This window comes from Podarcis tiliguerta, assembly GCF_965153285.1.
Source record: "Podarcis tiliguerta genome assembly, chromosome: 14".
Lineage (NCBI taxonomy): Eukaryota > Metazoa > Chordata > Lepidosauria > Squamata > Lacertidae > Podarcis > Podarcis tiliguerta.
Genome location: NC_139547.1, coordinates 7,195,430 through 7,218,499, shown reverse-complemented (window position 1 = coordinate 7,218,499; position 23,070 = coordinate 7,195,430). Strand labels below are relative to the sequence as shown.

General features: G+C 46.7%; 1 protein-coding gene across 6 annotated transcripts in view; it reads left to right on the top strand.

Annotated features, from left to right (window-relative positions):
* CELF6 (CUGBP Elav-like family member 6) overlaps nucleotides 1-23,070 on the top strand; it is a 173,194-nt gene that overhangs the window by 4,957 nt on the left and 145,167 nt on the right. For all 6 annotated transcript variants that reach the window (XR_014504825.1, XM_083413109.1, XM_083413111.1 and 3 more), the window contains exon 2: nucleotides 5,797-5,879. Coding sequence is in view for 5 of the 6 variants with exons in the window: in XM_083413109.1 (XP_083269235.1) it covers nucleotides 5,797-5,879 (83 nt within the window). In the remaining variant the exon portion in view is untranslated. The remainder of the gene's footprint in view (nucleotides 1-5,796; nucleotides 5,880-23,070) is intronic.

The window sequence follows — 23,070 nt, the reverse complement described above, 5'->3', positions numbered from 1 at the left end:
ACCTCTGATTCAACTGAGGAGAGATTAGGACAAATGATCGTTCCATGCTGGCTGTGGATGGAAGAGAAATTTGATTCAGTTTGCATTTAATTCACACTTTTCTGAAACAATATGTAAGCTGAAACACAGCCATCCCTTGAAACTCGCGCGTCTAATTTTGCAGTGCAGTTTTCCACCTAAGTAACATGTACAAAAATAAATTTACTAGTGTAAAACATGCATATTAATGCATATTTTAGTGAAAATAACATACAAAAAAATTGCATGGCATTAGGTAAAATTGCTTTGCAAAATGTTAGGCAAAATTGCATGTGCATTAGCGTACCAAAATGCTAATGATTTTTCATGAGAAACTTTTCTAAAAAAGATTTATTTATTTTTTTAAATCACAAACTGGTGGGGAAATGTGGAGAACTGAAGATTGTAAAAATGAGAAGCTGAGAGCAACAAAAAAATTCCACATTTGTCCATCTCAAGTGCTAGCTCCATGTTTTTGCTTTGTTTTGAGGGCTGGGGAACCATCCCGCAAGATGCTTCCAACTGGCCCCCTCCTTCTCCTCCTCTCTCATCACTCGTTCTCCCTCTGCCTCTGGGCCCAGTTCCTACCACAGCCTTAAGGGAAAGGAAAGTGAATTCTCAGGCAGCGGCTGATGCTGTTCCCAGCCCCCTTTGCTGCCAAAGGCCAGAGGCTGGTTTGCAAGCCAGACTCCAGCACTGGCAGGAAAAGCAGCGGCAAAGCCTTGAAAGGGGACCCGGGGGGGGGGCGGTCAGCTGGGGGCCCATGCCCTGTCTGGCCTATTGAAGTAAAGAGTGTGTTAGTTCATTTCCATATGCATTTCTAGAATTTCTCCTTATATTACTTGATAGATTTGCCAGTACATATTTAGGCACATGCAACACTTAAAAAAGAAAGTTATCTTACCATCATGCAGATTGGGGGTGTGTGACCTACATTGCTGGGCCCAAGACGTTTCACTGCTGGGAGCAGAGCCCAGAAGGTGGCTTGTTAGAGACATCACTTTATAAAGTCTTGCAGGACCATTCAGACACCAATTCCCTCTTTCATCAATTGCTGTCCACCAGTTGTGGTGTGTGATGCAGGTTGTTTCATCATGCTGTATGGTGTGGGGTGGGCTCTGGAGATGTATAAGGTTAAGATTTCATTTTCAAGTCATTATTATTATTATTAATCCTCCCTTCATCCGTAGATCTTAGGGTGGTTCACAGCATAAAAATACAAGATTAAAGCACAAAATACATAGTAAGAACAAGAACAAAACAATAACCCCCCCAGCCCTCCCACAAACGCATTTTAAATTATATGGGATGTTAGTCAGCCAAAATCCTGGTTAAAGGGGAATATTTTCCTTCCTCCTTCTGAATGCTGAACAGTGCAGGGCTTTGGGGACAGATATTCCCCAGCATGTTCTTCTTGACATGCAATGTAAGTGGTATTGCCCAGGTGAATTCCTCTGTGGGGTCTTTGGAAAAGTAGCTGGCCAACACTGCTTTTCTCCTTGGAGGTCATAGGAGCCAACTCCTAGGGGCCAAGCTCCCTTCAGCACACTCCCCATGAAAAATTCGAGGGGGCCAGCCCCCACAAAGTTGATGAGCATTGTCATTCAAATGGTGTGCATGACCATGTTAGGCTCGGTAAATTTCATTGTACGCAGGTTGTACATTGACGATAAAGGTGGTATAATAATAATAATAATAATAATAATAATAATAATAATTATTATTATTAATTGCTTATACAATACAATACATTTTTATTTATACCCCGCCCTTCCCGGTTCAGAAAACCGGGCTCAGGGCAGCTAACAACAAATTTAAAACACTTAATTGTGGGACTTAAAAATGGGACTTGCTTACATATTCCCTCTCTTTTATGCAGGTCAGGGATTACCCCCCCCCCCATTTATTCAAGTTGGCAGCCCTGTTGCCAGGTCCTTGATATTAAAAATAAAGTTGTGACTTTAACTCCCAAATAGCATCATCACTGCTCATTTTCGGTGTGTGGGACAAGTAAAATGTATTAAATTTGTTTGAACTGGTTTTAATATTTTCACTTCTAAATGGTTGGAACCTCATGGTGAAGGATGGATGAGTAAACTAATAAATAGTGAGTTGCCTCCAACAACTAAGTTAGTCAGTCCCATTAATTTCAGTGGGTCTACTCTGAGTATGATTAACACTGGATGCAAAACAACAACAACAACAACAACAACAACAACAACAACAACAACAACGTAGATCAGAGAGTACCATAGGCAGTGAGTGCTGAACTTGTCCATTCGAGTATGTTGGACACCTGTCAACTCCTTTTGCAGTGGGTGATCAAGGCTGGACTTTGGGATTTCACTTAGGTCTTGTCCCCTAAGGAGTTCTGGGCTAGTTAGGGTGGTCTGTCCTTGAAGGCTGATGAGCCCAGATGGCTTCCAGACTGGTTGGGCTAGCTGTCTTATTACAGCTATTCTTCCTTTGCCCCATAGGGTAGTCTCCACCTCTCTCTATCCTTCATCCAGGCAATGGTCCAGGAGGCATTATCACAGCTCAAGGACACATTCCAGCCAGGCAAGAACACTTAGGGTGAGGTTCATTCCAGATGACAGTATCCTTTTGGATCGGCTCTGTGGATTGATGGTGGTGAGCAGGAATGCGGAGAAGCTTCTCTCACTGAGTGGTGTCAGAATGGGGGGATAGGTTCTTGCTTTCCCCCATGGGAATTATTCCATGGGGTTCTGTGCTCGTTCCATGGCTTTATGGTGGTTAGGAGTAATGTTGTGATTGGCCATGAAGTGCCCCTCGATGCCCAGCTCTATTTCTCCTTTCCCCCCCTAGCCAGGTGAGGCAACTAGGTCTCTGAATGACTACTCGAACTGTTCCAGAAAGTGGCAGCTCATTTGTTGCCTGCAGCTAGCCATGTGGAACGTAGAGAATCACTTCTAAAAGACCTTCACTTGCTCTCATTTCGTTTCCAGGTTGAATTCAAAGTGCCAGTGTGGATCTTTATAGCCAAAAGCCCAGTTCCAAGGGTGAGACCCTTCAGATGTTGGGCTCCAAATTCCATCAGCTCCAGCCAGCATGGCCAGTGGTCAGGGATGATGGAAGTTGGCTACTAACGGCATCTGGAGGGCACTATTCCGGCCATCCTTGCTTTTGGAGGGGGGAAGGGCCATGGCTCAGTGGTAGAGCACCTGCTTTGCATGCAGAAGGTCCCAGGTCCAGTCCTAGCATCTCAAGGCAGGACTGGGAGAGACTCCCTAGAACCCTGGAGAGTGACTGCCTGGGTAGCAAAACTGAGCTAGATGGACCAGGGGTCTGTATCAGTAGAATGCAGCTTCCTGTATTCCTATTCCTATTTCTGCAGGTCCCATCACAGGGATGGGGACGTAGTGGCCCTCCGGATGTTGTTGAATTCCAACTCCCATCAGCCCCAGCCAGCATGGCCAATGTCAGGGGCTGGCCGGATGAAGACAAGTGGTGGGAGCACCCCAGGGAGGACACAGAGGACGGCAACTTAGTTCCTGGATCGTGGTTGTGGGACACCGAAGAGCAGTTTGGGGAAGGGAAGAGCTGTGAGGTCTTAGAAGCAGGGGGGTTGAGTGATAAAGGGGATCAGAAGGAAGAGGGCCTTTCAGCACAGGGTTAGAGGCTGAGCATCACAGTGTGAGTGCAAACTCAGACAAAGAGGAGTCAGAGGTTGTCCTGGCTACTCAGCAGCAGGGCAGTCCCAGTCCTGCTGGCTCTCCTTCCCCTCGGACACCCCGCTTGAGGAGAGTTAGGCCCAGAGAAGGAGCTCACCCCCTTGACACAGCCTTCATCTGCTTGGGAGGGATCCATAGTGAGAGGCTAGGGCGGCGAGGGGTGGTTTTGGTCAGTTTCAGCAATGTCTGAGCTCGCTTAAGTTGAACCAGAGGACTCTACTGTGTTTTTGTTTGTTCCATGGACCAGAGCACGCCAGGCACTTCTGTCTTCACTGTGTTTTACTTTGTGTTAATTAAAAGCTTATTGCGTCCTGGGCCTCCCGTGCTTGACCTGGGCACACTTGGCAGCTCCTTGACAGCCAATAGCCAGGGATGATGGGAACTGTAGTTTAACAGGATCTGGAGGGTACCAGATTGGCCATCCTTGCATTCCCGGGTTGTCTTATTACAGCTAGATAATGCATGTGAATGGCTTTGAACTCTTGAAAGTGTTATACAAATGTAAGGTGGTAGTAATAATAATGATAGCTATTATTAGCAAAGATGTGAGGAAATGTCGCTCTCAATAGTTACACAGGAATGCACGCACATCTTTGAGAGCATGAGGGACAGTATGTACTTTCTTGCGGGGGGTTGGACCAAATGGCCATTGTGGTACCTTCCAACTCTTTAATTCTATGCCTAAATGTGACTGAAAACATCACTGAGAGAATTTTTATTTAATCATTGGATTTCTGCCCCCAGCATTCTATGAATTGGTCTTCAGAGGAGTTTATGGACGAGTGTTCACAGCTTGAGCATTAAGTCAGGACAAAGATCAAAAGGAAGCCACAAGCACCAAGGACACAACAAGTGACAACAAGCTTGACAGCCAGCTATTAGCAATAATCAAGCAATTCCATATTGTATCCCGTTGAAAGCTCAGGAAAACGGGACAGATTTTATGTACAGCTTAAAGAAAATAGCAGAGTAGGTGCTGCCAAATGCATTTGGGGAGGGTATGCCATATTCAAGGTCTCACCACAGAAAAGGCCCTGCCCTCTGTTGGCCACCCACTATTTCTGGGGGTGAAGGCAAACGACCTAGCACCCTGACTGATGATCTCAGCAAATGGGCACCTTCACATGTGAGAAGGTGGTCTTCAGAATCCATACCTGCTTGTGTGTGTTGTGTGTTCCAGTTTAAGGAGCAAAAGGGATGTGCAGGTGACAAATACTTCAGCTTCCTGCCAGCAGCTTGCCACCCAAGATGATATTTAGCAAAAACAGAAGAAGCTGCCTTATACTGAGTTAGACCATTGGTCCATCTCGTTTACCATTGTCTACCTTGACTGGCAGTGGCTTTCTAGCATTTCAGATAGAAGACCTTCCCCTGGCTTAACCAAAGAAGCTGGGGATTGAGCCAGGGACCTTCTGTGTGTAAGGCAGAAGCCCTGCCACTGAGGTACACTGAGCTATGTGTGTTATCATCATTCAAATACACATAATTCCAGCCAGGCAAAAAGCGCTTGATGAAAGCGTGGAACCATCTGCTGAGGTATGTGGCCTGGGGAGAGTCTAAAGGGCCAGGTAAAGAGGTATGGGTGGAAGCTTTTGGCCCCGGTCACTGGAGGTCCTCCACCCTTGCTGTAGACCCTCACATAATATGCTCCTCCAACCACAGCAACAAAAGAAAGCTCCCCTATAGCTGCTGGCATGGCAGGATGAAGATCTGATGTGCTAATCTGGAGGGCTTTTGCACTAATCCCAGTGTGTTTGCCTCTGCCTGCCGATTCCAATTAACCAGGCCCTGCTAATCCATACGAATTGCCTTAAATCAAATCCCTGCTGGGCTGCGGACTGACCTGCTGCTGGATTCCGCTCATCTCTTTGAGGCTAGGCACAGCTTCCCTGGAAAGGGAGTATCCAGCTGCTTTGCAGAGCAAGGGACATCGCAGGCGGTATTCCAGTTGTGCTGTATAAGCTCTGCCTTTCTCTCTCCACTGCAAATGAAGGTGTGGACTGGGCAAAGCCGTTCCTTGCTGAGCGTGACTGTTCTCGCACATGACTTTATGCAATAACCCTTTCCCCTCCCTTCTTCTCTCCAGGCTGTGCCTTTCTTACATACTGTGCCCGGGATTCAGCCCTCAAAGCCCAGAGTGCCCTGCATGAGCAGAAGACATTGCCTGGGGTAAGTGATGGTGTTCTTCTCTGGTACAGGCATGACTCACCTCCTGACTCAGAGTCCTGGGCTAGAATTCAGCAAGTGTTGCTCAGTGTCCATTTGTGACATTGCAACCGAGGGCAATCCATACTTACCTTTCCTCTATGCTTCCCAGGAATGGTCCGCACTTTAAAGCTCTGTATCCAAGCAGGGGCGAAGGAAGGCATCGTAACATCCAGGGCGGGCGTCACTACGTAGAGCGTATGTGTGGCGTCGACGCATGCCCCGTACGTAGCGACGCTGCACATGCACTGTATAGCGGTTTGCCACCGCCACCGGTCCAGCGCCGTACGGACGGTGCCGGGATCCCTCCGTTGCTGCTACAGCCACGAGCAGAGGATCCTCCACATGCGGCTGCGGCGGTGTGATGGCTGCTCGTGCCGCCGCAAGCCCCTGCGGGGTGACTTCTTGTCACTCCCGCAGACATGGAACCCGGGGCTCAATGCCCCCCACCCCCCGTTGCAACACCACTGTATCCAAGAACCCCACCCCTTTTTGCTTTTGCTCTGGAGCTTTCCCTGCAGAAACCCACTCTTTAAATTTCAGTGGCAATCCACAGGAAGCCCATGCTGCTGTTTGTTCTGATTCAGCTTTGAAGAGTGGGTTTTCATGGGGAAGCTCCTGAATGGGCGGGTGGGGAAGGGTGCTTGGACATGAAGCATTAAAATGTGGGCCAATTCCTGGAAAGAGCGGGGCAGAAAGTAAGTGTCATTAAGCCCCTAGTGAGTCCTGTAGCTTTCAATATGGAGGGTGCCATCCTAAGTATGTTTTGGGCTGGATGGATCAGTCCTCTTCTGCTCTGTGTCAGTTCCACACATGCTCAGCCAAGTCTATTAAACTGCACCCAAACCAACTGTGTTTAAATGTTTGTACGCACTTTTTGTAAGATGCATTTTGCATGCATTCCCTCCAAATGCATGCATTTTATTAAATGCCTTTCTATGCATTTCCCCCTAAAATATGCATTTCCCGTATAAGATACACACATTTTTGGAACCACAACAGCATTCTGAAATTCAGAGCAGTGCCCAGTGCCACTGTTACCTGCATTCCGATCTGCATATAAATCTAAGAGCTGCAAATAAGGTCAATTTGCTTTAAAATGCGGACTCAATGAAACTCTCCTCCATCGCTCACAGGGAGTACACCCTCTTGAGTGTAATAGGACTTACTTCTGAGTAGCGCTTAGGATTTTGCTGTAAGAGCTTTAAGGGGGCATAAGCTTCCATGAACTGAAGCCACAAAATTCTGCATTTTGAACCCACAAAAGCTTATGTCACCATAAATGTTTGTCCTTAAGAGGCCTTTAGGTTGTCTACATTCCACTGACAAAATGTCTTGCACCAGTAGTTCATTGTGTTGCTGGTAGCTTTGCTGTGCAAATCTGTTGTGCAATGAGTTGCCACTAGCACCACTGCTGTGTTGGGTCTCTCTGCGGGGCATCATTAAAGCTCACTTGTCTGTGAGCACCAGAGCTCCTGCCCTGGTCGGAAGAGAACATTGGGCACAGCCATTTCTTTGTCTTTATTCTATGGGAGTGTTGAATATTTTGAGAAATGGATAAGGAATAATTTTAAGGGAAAATATTTCCTTTTGGATGGTTTTTGAGGAAACAACATCAAACTTCCATCTTTGAGGTTTTCATAATCTCCCTGTGAACAGATTCTTCCTTATCGAAAACAAACTGATTGGTTTAATTGTTTAATCAGGTGTGGGACATCTGTCAGCAGGGCCTTATAGAACTAGCAGGCTTGCTTAGTTGGGTTTTGATGCTCCATGTCCTCTCTGAGTTGTTTGGATAATGTGCTGTTCTCTCTTAGAGTTTTGGAGTGGCAGTAAGCAGATGAGCATCAGTTCCCAAACGTCTTCCTGAAATGTAGTGTTGGTAGGGATTTGTTTAATGTAGATGGGTGACCTTCTGAGATCTTCTGAGACCTTCTGCCTTCGGAGACCAAAATATGCATTCCATGCTCATCGAATCTCCTACCACACACAGTGCCTGCTTGCTGCTTCTTCTTTGCCATGCAGTTAGGGATGGCTTCAATTTCCGTCCACTCCGTATTAGTCACATATAGCGCTGTTTCCGTTCCACTGCAGTTTGGCTTTTGACAAAAACGACATTCTTAAACTCTGCTGTGGCAGAATTTTATGTAGCGGATTATATAATTAATGGTGTCATCGTCACATTATTCCACACCATTCATTTCAGTGCAAAGGAAATGCAGTGCAAATGTCTCTGTGTGGAAGGGGCAGGAAATTGGTTCCGTATCATTTAGAAGAAGAAGAAGAGTTTGGACTTGATATCCCGCCTTTCATTCCCCTTAAGGAGTCTCAAAGCGGCTAACAATCTCCTTTCCCTTCCTCCCCCACAACAAACACTCTGTGAGGTGAGTGAGGCTGAGAGATACTTCAGAGAAGTGTGACTAGCCCAAGGTCACCCAGCAGCTGCACGTGGAGGAGTGGGGAAGCGAACCTGGCTCACCAGATTACGAATCTACCACTCTTAACCACTACACCACATTTTAGAGACCGAAAACAGCAGCAGCAATTGTGGATCAAACTGTTCTGGACTTGCGACAAATGAGTGAACATTGGCAATTTTTGCTCTCATTTCTGCCAGAATTCTCTAGCATCCTTCACTACAGATGTTGTGGGTTCTTAGTTCCTAGTTCCAAGTGAGAACAGCAACATTGCCAAAGGCTTTGCCTGTACTAGTACTGTAGTGTCATTGCTTGAAGCGTATGTAACCCGAGGTACCACTGTATCTGGTTGCCTAGGAAACTGCTAACTAACAAAGTAAAATACAGTGGTACCTTGGGTTAACATATGCTTCAGGTTACAGATGCTTCAGGTTACAGACTCCGCTAACCCAGAAATAATATCTCAGGTTAAGAACTTTGCTTCAGGATGAGAACAGAAATTGCACAGTGGTGGTGCGGCGGCAGCAGGAGGCCCCATTAACTAAAGTGGTGCTTCAGGTTAAGAACAGTTTCAGGTTAAGAACGGACCTCCGGAACTAATTAAGTATGTAACCAGAGGTACCACTGTGCCTTAAAAGAGTATATTGATAGCCATCTAGCATTTTTGGTCTATTTGACTTGAAAGGACGTTGAATAGTGTGAGGCCAGATGATTCCAAGACCACAGGGCCAGGTTGGCTGCAGTAAGTGATTTAGAGATAGGGCGATCCATTCAGAAGAAGGAGATAGGGTTCCCACTCCTCTATGGTTGGTAGTAGAGGGTAAAGTCAGATGAACCCAAAATGGCAAGGGCAGATTGGTTGGAGTCAGCAATCCAGAGACACAGTGACCTGCTGGAAAAGAAGACTCCTGCACCTTTAATAGTTTAGCAGAAGAAAGGATTTTAGCAAGTGTGTCAGGTTTTGTAATGGTGTAATGATAATAGAGTTGGAAGGGCCATGTAGTTCAAATCCCTTTGCAATGCATGATGGGAGTTGTAGTCCAGCAACATCTGGAGTGACACAGATTAGCTGCCCACCCCTTATCTGATTATTACTGCCACCCAAACAAAACTCTCAGGGGGCGTTTGGATCAGAGCTGAAGCATGCTCCAAGCCTGTGTCCTGCGAAATAGCTTTCGCCAGAAAGGGTAGGTTTGGACATTCAAAGCAAGCACAGAGAAAGCACAAAATTTGACAAAGAATCTACATTCCTGGGAAACTCGGCTTGCTTATTGTTGAGCTTTTTTTAAAGGAAACCACTGAAATTGTGGAGCTTTTTTTAAAAAAAACACACACCAAAAAACCCACAATTTTCTGATTCTTGCCTAAGATCCAGACAAAGCGCCACCTTTCGGAAGTTTCCCCCAGATGTCAGTTTCACCTTTGAAACCCCAGTAATGTCTGGGAAAATCTGGCTGTACGGCAGCCCTGTTTACAGACCTAGGAAACACACAATGCTGCTAATTTTTTTTTTTTTAAAGCATCAGGAAAATAGGATGAAGATTTTATATATATATATATAATAGAGGGATTACAGGGAAGGAGGTCCTTTTCTCTTTTATAATATTAGAATTTTGGCCCATATTATGTAGCTGATGATTCAGGGCACACAAAAGTGGTTACTTCTTCACACAGGAAGTTAAACGATGAGATTTGTTCCTTCAAGTTGTGTCAGCAGCTATAAATTTAGGTGGGTTTGAAAGAGGATTAAAGATATTCATGGAGGAGAAGACTACCAGTGGCTATTAGCCACAGTGTCTACGATCTGCCTCCCCTTATTCGAGGCAGTATGCCTCTGAATACTAGTTGCTGGAAATCACAGCTGGGTAGAGAACTGTTTTGCTCATGTCTTATCTGCATCTGGCTGGCCACTGGGAGAACAGGAAGCTGGAATAGATGGGACTTTGACCTGGGCTGTTCTTATGTTCTCTTCCACACGACAAGCAGAAGCAAAACAATATGCAAATCTGCCTCATTTGCATAATTTACTCAGATAGCATAATCCAGTTTTTCTTTTTCTTTTAAATCAGCTTTCTTTGGGGGTGTTGCTTGGATTATGTTGGTGCATAATTCTGATTTGATCTTTTTTCTTTTGGGGAGGGTACCTCAATGACAGTGGCACCTGCTTATATGTTTCTGTAGCTGTATATCAACGACACCCTTCAGGTTTTAGAATCTGCCAATGAGGTATCATGCCCTGGGTTCCACCCAGTGGCGTAGCGTGGGTTGTCAGCACCCGGGGCAAGGCAAGTAATTTGCGCCCCCCCCCCCCCGCTGCACTGTCCCTCCCCCAGATAGTCCCTCGCTCTCTCTCCGCACTGCACCGCACGCCTGGCACCCTCCCCTCCACAGTGGGCGGCGACCCGGCGGCTCGGATCGGATTCGCACAGCCAGCACTGCAGTGAGAGAGAGTGAGTGAGCCAGGTAGGGGCAGAGAGCTGCGAGTGCGAGCGCGCCCCCCCCAGATGTTGCGCCCGGTGCGGCCGGCCCCCCTGCACCCCCCACGCTACGCCACTGGTTCCACCCCCTAGATCCAATTGCTCTCTCTCTCCAGTTGACCAAGCAAATGCTGGCAATGGGGAATGCAACTTATGTAGCCAGAAAGACACATGGGGAGAAGAAGAAGAGTTTGGATTTGATATCCCTCTTTATCACTACCCGAAGGAGTCTCAAAGCGGCTAACATTCTCCTTTCCCTTCCTCCCCCACAACAAACACTCTGTGAGGTGAATGAGGCTGAGAGACTTCAGAGAAGTGTGACTAGCCCAAGGTCACCCAGCAGCTGCATGTGGAGGAGCAGGGAATCGAACCCAGTTCACCAGATTGCAAGTCCACCGCTCTTAACCACTACACCACACATGCTCTTCTCTCCTACAACAACTCGCTTCCCCCCATCCAGTTCTTTTCTGAAGTCAGAGTTGTATACCTCTTCAGGGGCTCCCTGCATGGTTTGTTTCTGTTTAATTTTAGTATGAGAAGGAGGTTCTCGGCTAGAATATTGTTTGGATAGCTGACTTAAGTCCCCTGGCATCCATACCTGCTGTTCTCCTCCCAGGCCTTCTGTCATCTCTCTACCCCACCAACATGCTATCCCCACCATCAAAATTGTGCTATAAAATTCAGCGGTCAGGTCGGGGAATGTATTTTTTAAAACAAACAAACAAACAAACAAACGCACGCACACCATATTTTGTTTTGCGATAAAAATACAACAGCCAAAAGGAAGAAACTGCAAGTAACATAAGGACCAAACAAGATCAATAATGATGGGGGAAAGAGGAACGTCCATCATCACCCACAGATTATGAGCCTCGTGTATATCATGTGGACAGTTAGAGTAAAACAGCCTGAGGAGCAGAACGCTGGCCATTGAGAGAGTTTGGATGTTAGTTATGTAACTGAATCGAAGTCAGACAAAATGCAAGCATTTGCATGCAGCTGGAATATGGTTAGAAGACACACCCTCCAACTACCCCCCAAATACAGGAATCATAATCGAAACCCTGAGCCATCACAGCTTCTCACTTTTTCACGCAATCCCAAATTCCAGAGGGACCTTCCCTTCAGTACAGTGTTTCAACGTGTTACAGGACGTTCAGATCCATTTGTCCCTCTAACACATTTCTTAGATCTGTGCCTCCCACTCCCTTCCCTGCCCTGCTCAATATGGCGTCACTTCCTGTTTTTACGAAAACAAGTTCCGGATCACTTGGTTGCCCCGCAGCATGTTTTTCGCTGTTTCCCTGCTCCTCAGTTGGTTGGTCTCCCATAAAGAAAGTGGTGGGTGGGAGAGCGAGGGGAACAGGGCCCATCTGCAAGGCAGTAAAGGGTGCTGAGGGATTGTGGGTGCAGAAGAGCGACCATTATGATCACTTGGCTCCGTCTTGCTTCGTTCAGTTGCTGGGTCTGCTTCCCTCCCCACCCTCAGCGGAGGAGGTGTGGCGAGGGGGGACACTGATGTAGAACAGGCACCCCCAACCTCAGCCCTCCAGATGTTTTGGGGCTACAACTCCCATCATCCCTAGCTAACAGGTCCAGTGGTCAGGGATGATGGGAGTTGTAGTCCCAAAACATCTGGAGGGCCAAAGTTTGGGGATGCCTGATGTAGAATATGTCCTTATTTTCATCTGAGGAAGGCTGGAGGGTGTGAGAAGCTTGAAGGAGTTCTGCGTAGGAGAGAAGCAGAAACTATTGCACAGAGCTGGGGACGCCTTTCGGGCCTGCATTCCCTCTTGAGCCATCTTCCAGGGGTCATATGCCAGTGGGTGGGGCCAGATGCAAAAGTGGGTGGAGCAATGAATGCAGCATATCGTTTTCGTTTTTACCTTTGTACAGCAGCTTGGTTTCTACACGGCATTAGAAATTAGCCAGGAGTGCATTGCTCCTGGTTTGGGTCCAGTTGCAACTATGTGGAGATTTCTGGGCATCGGGTTGGCGACCACAGTTTAAAAACCTCTGCCTTAGTCCATAGTTATTGCCATTTCCATTTCCACTGCGTGTGTTTCTCCTTCTTGCATACTGGGACAAGTGAATTGTTGTAAGAGGCATGTTACAGTCAAGCAATGTAGTTGAGATCACAGAATTATAGAATCGTAGCATTGGAAGGGACCCTGAGGGTCGTCTAGTCCAACCCCCTGGCAAATAGACATTCCGCTGTGGTGGCCGTAACCTAGATTTAGCACCTAGCTTATATATCTGAGTTTCTAACATACCTCTCTGTCCTTTGTCCGGGCAACAGGCATTTCTGAGTTCTGGGACATATTCCAGCTCAGCAGAAATACTCCAGCAGGGTGCAAAGCAGGGCTGGTGAATATTCTAAGCTTAAGAAAGTCTTTTCTGGCCACCATGGTATCAGCACAGGCATTCTCCTCTGCCTCCTCATCCAGAAGGACCCCTCTTTTGTTCTTTCTTAGAGCCCAGAGGTGGCAAAGAAACTTGCCAGGGCTACCACAATTGTGGTGCAAAGCAAGAGGATAGCATGGCTGCTACAAGGAGGACCACGTCATGGGGTGGTGGTGGGGAGTCCAAACGCTGGTGGGCATGGCAGCTGGGGATGGTGGGCTGGCAGCAGAGACATTGGCAAGGGGTGCCCATTGGCTAGACTATGCCAAGGGCACGGTACTGTGGAGTCAGGGACTACAAAATGAAGATGCCAGATCAATAAGCAAACCAACTATTGTGAGCCTTTCCATTAAGCTACACCCAGGGAGTAAAAGAGGCTTGAGTTAGCAGAAATAGTAACATGCCCAGATTGATTGAAGGAAGCTTGGGCCATGGATGCCCTGCATCTTTACGCCAGTTTAACTGTTAATGCTCTCCTCCAAGTAAACGCTTGGGAAATGTCGCTGCATTAAGGGGTAGGGATCATTAACATATACCATTTTCTGCACTTTTGCAGAACTATGATTCCCAAGGTTGCTAAGGAAAATCCATGCAATTAAATCAATTTAGAACTAATTTGTGCTTGTAGCATAGCTCGGATCTCCCAGCTTTCTCATTGGATGCGTAGTACATTATTATTAGTTGTATTTCTAGCCTCATAATTATCATTATTAATGTACGTGCTTAAAGCCTTAAATGTCCCCAGATAACTGAAGGACTGCCTCCTTCCCAAGAGACTCTCCTGGGTGTCCGTCTTGGTTGTTCCAACACCCTCAGAAGCTCAAGGGGTGGAGGCCCAGGGGAGGGCATTCTCTGCGACTGTCCCTAGGTGTCAGGGCTCCTTCCCCACAGAGGTACATCTGGCATTTTCACAATACAGCTTTCAGCAAATATTCTTTACTTTGACTTTTGACGCTTGAGAGAGATATTTTTAGCACCCACTTTATTTCTGTGGCGCTTAAGTACTTTAAAACTGTTTTTAATATTATGTTTTAGTTGCTGTAATCTCCCCTGCAACCTTGGGGCAAAGGGCGTGTAATAAATCACCACCACCATCATAGCAGCATTGGGTGCCTAGTTGCTGAACAGTGATAACAGATTTCTTCCAACCATTGCCTCTTAAGAGGACACCAGGCATAGGAAGCAGCCTTATAATGAGTCAGGCCATTGATTTGCCTTCGTTTGGTATTGTTGAACTGACTGGCAGCAGCTGTCCTGGGTTTCAAAATCATTGAGTTGGAAGGGAGCATGAAGGTCATCTAATCCAACCCGCTGCAATGTGGGAATCTTTTGCCTCATGTGGGGCTCGAACACATGACCCTCAGATTAACAGTGTTGGTGCTGACCTTTAAAGCCCTAAATGGCCTCGGTCCTGTATACCTGAAGGAGCGTCTCCACCCCCATCATTCAGCCCGGACACTGAGATCCAGCGCCGAGGGCCTTCTAGCGGTTCCCTCATTGCGAGAAGTGAGGTTACAGGAAACCAGACAGAGGGCCTTCTCGGTAGTGGCGCCCGCCCTGTGGAACGCCCTCCCTTCAGATGTGAAGGAAATAAGCAGCTATCCTATCTTTAAAAGACATCTGAAGGCAGCCCTGTTTAGGGAAGTTTTTAATATTTAATGCTGTACTGTTTTTAACATTTGATTGGGAACCGCCCAGAGTGGCTGGGGAGACTCAGCCAGATGGGCAGGGTATAAATAATAATAATAATATATTATTATTATTATTATTATTATTATTATTATTATTATTATTATTACAGTCTCATGCTTTACCAACGGAGCTACCTCGGTTCCTAGTCCTTAGCCCTTTCTGGAGATGCTGGGGGTTATTATTTTTTATTAAATGTTTATACTTCATCTGAAGATCATGAGGCAGTTTACAACATAAAAACAAAAAATGCACAACATCACCATCATCATCATCAAGCAATGCTCCCACCCCCAACAGCCCCAGGCTTGAACATGGGACCTTCTGCAGGCAAGGCAGATCCTCTGTGATGGGGTACAAGTTCCCCACCCCTGCTCTACACTTAGAGCACCTCTCTGGGGTTTCAGAAACCTGTCTTTCGCAGTCTTACCAGGAGATGCCCAGGGATCAAGCCTTGGGGACAGTCTTTATGTCAAAGCTGTGTTCTGTCATTAAGCTACTTCCCCTAAGCTACCTATGAATTGCTTTTCCTTTCACTTTCATCCCGACTCTTCCCCCGAAGAAGGGGCACACGCTCACCCCCTTCCCATTTGCCCTGCAGAACAACCTTGCAGGAGTAGGTTTATTTGTTTATCAAAGTATTTCTATACTGCCAAATGACAAAACCCATCAAGGCAGTTTACACCATTAAATCAAGTTAAGGTGAAAGGTGGTGATTTGCAGGGATCACCCAGCAGGGATCTGGTCACATTGTACTCATGTACTCATGTTGGTGCTTTGTTGCCAGTCGCTTCCAGTACAGAATGGTAGTTGGGGAACTTGTAACACTGGTACAGATGCAAGATGTTAACTAGTTATCCATTGGTAAGATTGACCATTGCGTTAAGATCTCAGGAAGAAAGAGAACTTGCAGCAGGGCCCCCCAGCCCCTTCATTCAGCCTTCAAGGAAGTTCACGACTGCTGCTAGCCTACAAAAAATTATATTAGCCAACCCTCCCAGTTTTATTAGTCACATGTGCCACATAAAGGCAAGCGGTGTTAGGGAAGAATCAAACTTTGTTCTACTAATTCCATTGACTTTAGAATTCCAGTTCTAATTCTGCCTTGCTTCCCTGACATCACATAGCCAATGACAGCTAAAGGAACTCTGATGTGTCTACCTGCAAAGCTCCAGGGTAACATCAGAGGCCAGCTATTTCCAACCATATGGTCTGTAGGCCCTGGATGTACTACTGAAATATATCCCAAACAGAGACGGAGATGTGTATTTTATGGATTCAAAAAGCCTGTTTCTATTACTCATGTGATACAGTTACTTTTTTAATGGGTTTCATGCTGGCTTTATTGCATTTATTTTTGTAAGCGGCTCAGATCTCTGGCAGGTAGAATGAAGCAAAATTTCAGAATGCCATGCTAATAGTTCAGTCCTACAGCTATGAACTCAGAAGTAAGCACCACTGAACTGAATGGGACTCACTCGCATGCAGAGCTGGAAGGGCCTGTCCATTTTTGTTCTCTGTTTCTCTCATTTTTCCATTCTTAAATTCAGTTTTTCACATTTCTGTATTAATTTGCAATCTTTGGGTTTTTGTTTTTTGTTTTTAAAAAAACCCTCATAAAAATTAACCAGCATTAACCAGCATTTTTGTTTTTTATTTTTAGTAATATATTAATTGTTATACACAATTTCCCGTAATAGATGCGTTTCTGTAATTTTTTAGAAGCATTGATTGGAGAACTGAGCTGCAGAATTTGGATAAGTGTAACTTTCAAATTGTGGCTGGTTCTCATATTGGTTCAGATAGTGCAAATTTAATAGATGTGCCTTTAAGTGAGTTGAGCTCCCCCCCCAACCCATCTCTACTCCCATGTAAGCATAGGACTGCACTGTGAGAGAATTTTTGACAGGTACGGGCACCTGGGCTACTGGCTATATGTGAAACTGGGGCTTCAGTGTGATTACCTGGCAATTATTCAGCTATTTATTAAATTCCTAACTTCCCAGGTGGCAAACAACAAAACCAGGCAAGTTTTAAGAAGCAGTGGAAAGGTTTTTAAACATCTGAAAGCATTTCTCAGACCCTCGCAGCTAATACGTTGCCAGTAACAGTATCTTTCAGCCATCAAACGCCTGGGTGAACAGGAATGTTTTGACATTCCTGCTGAATGTTAATCATGTGGGAGATGGATGCACCTCGACCGAGAGGGCCTTCCACAAACAGGGAACCACTACCGAGAAGTCCTGTCATGAGTCAGCACCCAGTGGCAGCATCATCGTAAGGACCAAGATGGTTATTCAAATCGAACCTCTTCTCCCTTTTACATAGCTCCTCAGTGTGGCCAAAAACCAAACAAATCAGAAATGACAGGTTCAAAAGTATAGAATTTTGGTCTGTATGACAGTTTTTGGAAGGTGAGCCCCCCGTGAAGGTGGAGCAAAGCCTCAAACTCCAGGAAAGGGCTGGAGCTAAACTCTCCTCAGGGTGCCTGTCAGTAAGTTCCCTCCTGCCCCACCGCACACAGTTTGACTGGATCTCAGAAGCCACCTGCCCTCTACAGTTCCCACAATGCCCTGGAGCAGCACTTTCTTTGGTGCCCCAAGGCATTCTGGGATATTGGCCAGCAGACTTCCAGCCCCAGCCCTACTACTGCTTAGAATGGCAAGGGGAACAGGCAAGCGGGAGGGACAGGAACACAGTAAGCTGCTTTATACAGGGTCAGAATACTGGTCCTTCTAGCTCCCTATTGTCTACACCAGGCATAGGCAAACTCTGCCCTCCAGATGTTTTGAGACTACAGTTCCCATCACCCCTAACCACTGGTCCTGTTAGCTAGGGATGATGGGAGTTGTAGTCAGCTGGAGGGCCAAGTTTGCCTATGGCTGGTCTACACTGACCAGCAGTAGCTCTCCCGGGTTTCAGGCAGGAATCTCTTCCATCCCTTCCTGGATATGCCAGTGGGGATTGAATCTGGGACCTCCTGCTTGCAGGGCAGACATTGCTCAGTGGTAAAGCTATGGTCAAAGTGGGTGTCAAGGCCTGGGGCCCCAAAGGGGGCATCTGTACTGGTGGGTCAAGTTTGGGTCCCCAGGATAATATCGAAGGACGAGGGAACCACTGTGGTGTGCAAATAATAGTACTCAGTGGGAATACATTTCACTCCTTTTGTACCCAAACTGGTAAATCATTCTGTGCCGCTCAAATGATGTCATCCATTTAGCTCGGTTTATTGTTCAGATATCCTTTTAATCTGGCTGTTTTATATGATGGTGCTTTGCCGTCAAGGAGGTTTCCAGGCACACACGGATTCCCAGAAGATGTCCCACAATGCACTAGAGAGAAAAACCTGGCAGTGACTCCTATACATTTTTATGGGGGACTGTCAACTTCTTTGTGATTAAGGATCTACTTATTTAACCACGGCAGTGGTTCTCGACACTGATAGGCCCATATTAACGCCTCAGACTGGTAGCAATTTCCTTCAAAATATCAGCCTGAGGTCATAGCCAGCTCTGGAACTTAACTACCGTAAATGGGGCTGTTGGAGTTTGAACCTGTGGTCATAAACCTCGGCATGCAGATATGATAACAAACTTGGCAATAAATAAAACAAGAAGAGATATATTTCATAGATCTTTATGGTGTTGGGGATAAAGGTAAAGGGACCCCTGACGTTTAAGTCCAGTCACAAACGACTCTGAGGTTGTGGTGCTCATCTTGCTTTACAGGCCAAGGGAGCTGGCATTTGTCCGCTTCCGCAGACAGTTTTTTCCGGGTCATGTGGCCAGCATGACTAAGCCGCTTCTAGCAAAGCCAGAGCAGCGCACAGAAACGCCGTTTACCTTCCTGTCAGAACTGTACCTATTTATCTACTTGCACTGGCATGCTTTCAAACTGCTAGGTTGGCAGGAGCTGGGACCGAACAACGGGAGCTCCCCAGTCGTGGGGCCTCGAACCGCTGACCTTTTGATCGGCAAGCCACCCGCATCACTATGGTGTTTGGGATGGAAGAGGTTAAATCAGGATGGCCTGTAGATCTCTTGGTACTTTGCAATAGGTCAGGAAAGTTTTTTGTTGTTGTGCCCAGGGTGAAGAATGTCTTGCCCACACAACCCTCCATGCTAAGTTCTGCAGTGTTGCCAAGCTATGTGCTTATGCAAGATTGCAGCAGGCAGGGCTGGCATCAAGGACTGGAACACCTGGGCATATGCTGAGAGCCCAGCACTGATCCAGTTCTGAATTTGACCTCTTGCCATGCACACCTTTTGGATCCTTTCCCTTAATTATTTATGGTGCTGATAGCATTTGCAGAATCTGTCGTGCTTATCGTGCTTGGTTAGGACAGCCTCTGAAGTGAAGCCGTCCTCTGCTGATTTTTATCTAGAACAAATGGCATCAAATTGGAAACCGGGAAGAGAAACACAGCCTTAAAGCTAATGGATGGAAATTCATTTTGTAATGGGTACCCAAGCAACCTGCAGGACTTTGAAAAAAGTTCAAAGACATCGACTGCTGGGTTTGTTTCTTTTTTTGCTCTATCCCAGTGCAGCATAAACTCAACAGATACTGAGCTACTGAGCTCAGTTTTATGCCCCATTCAATTTCATGCCAACCAGTAGAGGCAGTTCCATTAGGGTAAATGGGACACTGGTCCACCAACCTTAACCTGCACTCAGCCAGTCCTCCCACCTGCTTGCTGTCTTACAATCAATCAGGGAGCAGCTCCACTTTCCATAGACTCTGGATCTGCCTGTCATTGCCTCTGGCTCCACCTACTGTTGGCCTCCCAATTTTCTGCCCTACCACGGCCAGTGGACACTTGCCACCACTGCTGCTGAGTGTGAGTGCCCACTTCAGACCAGCCAATCTTCTAGGTGCTGGTAGTGGTAGTGCTGAGTCTGTGGCCCTCCCATTGTCTCTGACCATTGGTCATGCTGGCTGGGACTGATGGGAGTTGAAGGCCAGCAATCTTCTGGAGGGTCACATGTCCCCCACCCCTGCTAGATGACATTTCTTGCCCCAGCCTCATGTTCAAATTGGCTCTGAGCTTTGGCAGTTTTTAGGTCACTTTATCTTTTGTATCGAGAATAATTACTGTGTCACTCATGACTGCAAACTCAAGGAGCAAAGGCCATGTCTCAAATGCAAGCAGCAACGGGCTCAGCCTCAGAGGAGCTCAAGAGCCCTTCTACTCCTCTCGGTTCGTTGCTCCCACCAGGCACCTTAGGGTGCCCCTGCCCCTGGTTGGAGCTTGCTGGAGGAAGCTTACACCCTGCCTTAAAAGAGGTTACATGGAAAGCGATTGACCTGCTGTTCTAATTGCCTGACATTCTGTTTAGTAAACCCTAATTACTGGAGCAAGGAGTTAAATGGGAGGCTGTTAAACGAGGATTGACAGCTGTGGCCGTGGATCTAATTACAGGCATTCCTGATGCAGGGAGTGAGCCTGTGCTGCTTCTGTTGCCGTGGAAACACACAGGCTGAGCGAAGGAAACCATCAGCACCAGGCAGCCAGGCATGCGCCATGCCACACAGACTCATGTGACTCTCTGGTTTCTTGCTAATGCAAGCCTAAGGCCCAGAGTATGATGTCCAGTGCGTAACACAAACCCCAAGTAAGGCTGAATAAAATGCTACCATGGTGTAGGATGACACAGAAGGCATTGTTTGCCCATGTCCACACATTGCACTCAGCACACTGGATGTGCATAAATGCACAATGCTATGATGTTTTGGCCTCCTCGTGAGGAGCTGAGACAGGTCGCTGGAGCCTTGGATTGTCACCCACTGCTGGACATTCCTCTTATAACACTTGTGTGGACAGACGAGATTATTATTTTTTTTCCTTCGTCTTCAAGAACATCTCAGGTGACCTTTGCACAATTACAGCTTGGTGCAAGCAGTACATTTAAAGCACATTTAAAACACACACCGCCCCTTGAGAATCTTGGAAACTGTAGATTACCCATCACAGAGATACAATTCCCAGCACCCCTAAACTACAGTTCCAAAGATTATTTGGGGGGAGTCATAGAATCATAGAAATGTGGGGTTGGAAGGGACCCCATGGTCATCTTGTTGAGCCCCCTGCAATGCAGGAATCTCAACATGCGCTTGTGTGCTTTAAATGTATAGTATGCTTGCAGTCTTACATCTCTTGGATCATGGCCTGCAACCTCCCTTGTGTGGGGTAAGTCCACAGGAGGCAAGGCAATTGGGAGTCCAACAAGCTCTGATGTTCCACCTAGATATTCTTCAACCGAAGATCTTGCCAGTACCTCCCCCCACCGCAGCTCCAAGGGCAGGAAAAGGTCTCCTCAAGAGCAAGGAGGGCTGGCTGGAAAGAAAGTCTTCTCCTCTCTACAGTTCTTAACCTGACCTTTGCATTTGTCCTGTCATGCTCCCTATTCAACTGAAAACCATGATATGCAAACTGTAAATCGTTGTTGGAAGAACTAAATAAGAGAGTTAGGGTGTTTGGGGCTGGAGGGGGCATTTACTCATCAACACAAAGGGAAGATGCAGGCAGAGGGAACGGCAACCAGGAAGTGATTCAGCACAATAGGAGAGCAAAGAAGGAGGAGTGAAAGACTGAAGCATGTCCAGCAGGCTTGAATATTATAATAATAATATAATCAGCAGCCTGCTGAACCTCCATCACAATGGTTGATGTTATTCCCAGTGGACTTTTATTGAATGAGTGCAGTGGCGTAGCGTGGGTTGTCAGCACTCGGGGCAAGGCAAGTAATTTGCGCCCCCTAACCCGTGGATTTGCGCCCCCTAACCCTAACCCCCAGATGTTGCGCCCGGTGCGGCCGGCCCCCCCTGCACCCCCCACGCTACGCCACTGAATGAGTGTATTACAGAGGGTGAAAGCTATGCAAATATAGGAAAACAGAACCATATAATTGTAGAGCTGGAAGGGAACCCAAGGGTCATCTAGTCCAACCCCTATATCTCCCTAAATATCTCTTTAAAGGAGGGTGCAAAAAAGGCAGCATCTACAATAGTAAGTACCACACAACCCTGTGTATATTGATCAACACATTTCTCTCTCTCGCCTTCTCCAGATTTTTCCACAGAGCCCTCCTTTAAAAAGGTTAATGGCAGCTTCTGCCATTTGTTCTTTGGTAGGACTTAAAATTCTCAAAGCGCTTAATGCACGGGGTTTGTTAATCTTCACACCAGCCCTGTGTTTTGTGGATCACTCTTGTTCCCGTTTTACTGGTAGAAAACTGAGCCAGCGCCTTGCCCCAGGCCAGAGCCTGTGCCTGTGGCGGCAGCTAATTCTCTACCACTGGACTGTGGAGAAATGTCCCCAAATGAATAATAAATTATAGAAGTGCAGCAGCCTGTTGCATCACCCCCACAGCTTAAAGAAGAGGGCAGGTGCATGTATTAAGAAACATCAGTTTGTAGAGAGAAAGGTGAGTTTTGCAAAGGTACTTTGGGGTGCAGAGCCTCAGCAGAAATCCAGTGTGGGGTAGCAGTTCTCCTATCTAGTAGGAGCACCTTCCGTTTGATTCCATGTATGCTCTACTCGTATATTCCAAATAAAGGGAAAACACTGTAACTCTGGAGGATGTGACAGAACATCTGTTTTGCATGGAGAAGGGCTTGGGTTCAATCCCTTACATTCCCAGGTAGTGCAAGGATAGACCTCTGCTTGGAACCCCAAGAAAGCTGCTGCCAGAGGTGTACTGTCTGTCAGTTAAGTTTGTTTGCTAAGAACCAGTGGTCACACAAGTCAGTTGTGTCACTTAGTATAAGGCAGCTTTCTGTGTTCCTTTATTATTCCACCTTCTAAAGGAAAGTGAACTTGCAGAAGCAGTGCCTGTGGAACTTCTCCTCATTCCAGACCACATGCAGCACCCGTGTGAGGTGGGGCTTTGCTTCCTTAGAGAGAAATAGCGAGCCTCTTCTGGACATCCTTGTTATTGTGCCTTCATGTTGACTTGTGTCCATGATGGTATTGGTGCGCTTGAATGTGATCCCGCTTTCATTGTGCCTGGAAAAGTTATAGAGCAGACATACGGTTTCATGCCCAGCTGGGGCATGCTCCGTGCTTCCTGCTGAAGTCCTGTAACTTCTTTTTTTTTTGGCCACAGATGTTCCAGTTTATTTTTTGTCCTGCTTTTCTTGCGCTATAGAGCAAGGGTGCCTCTCCAG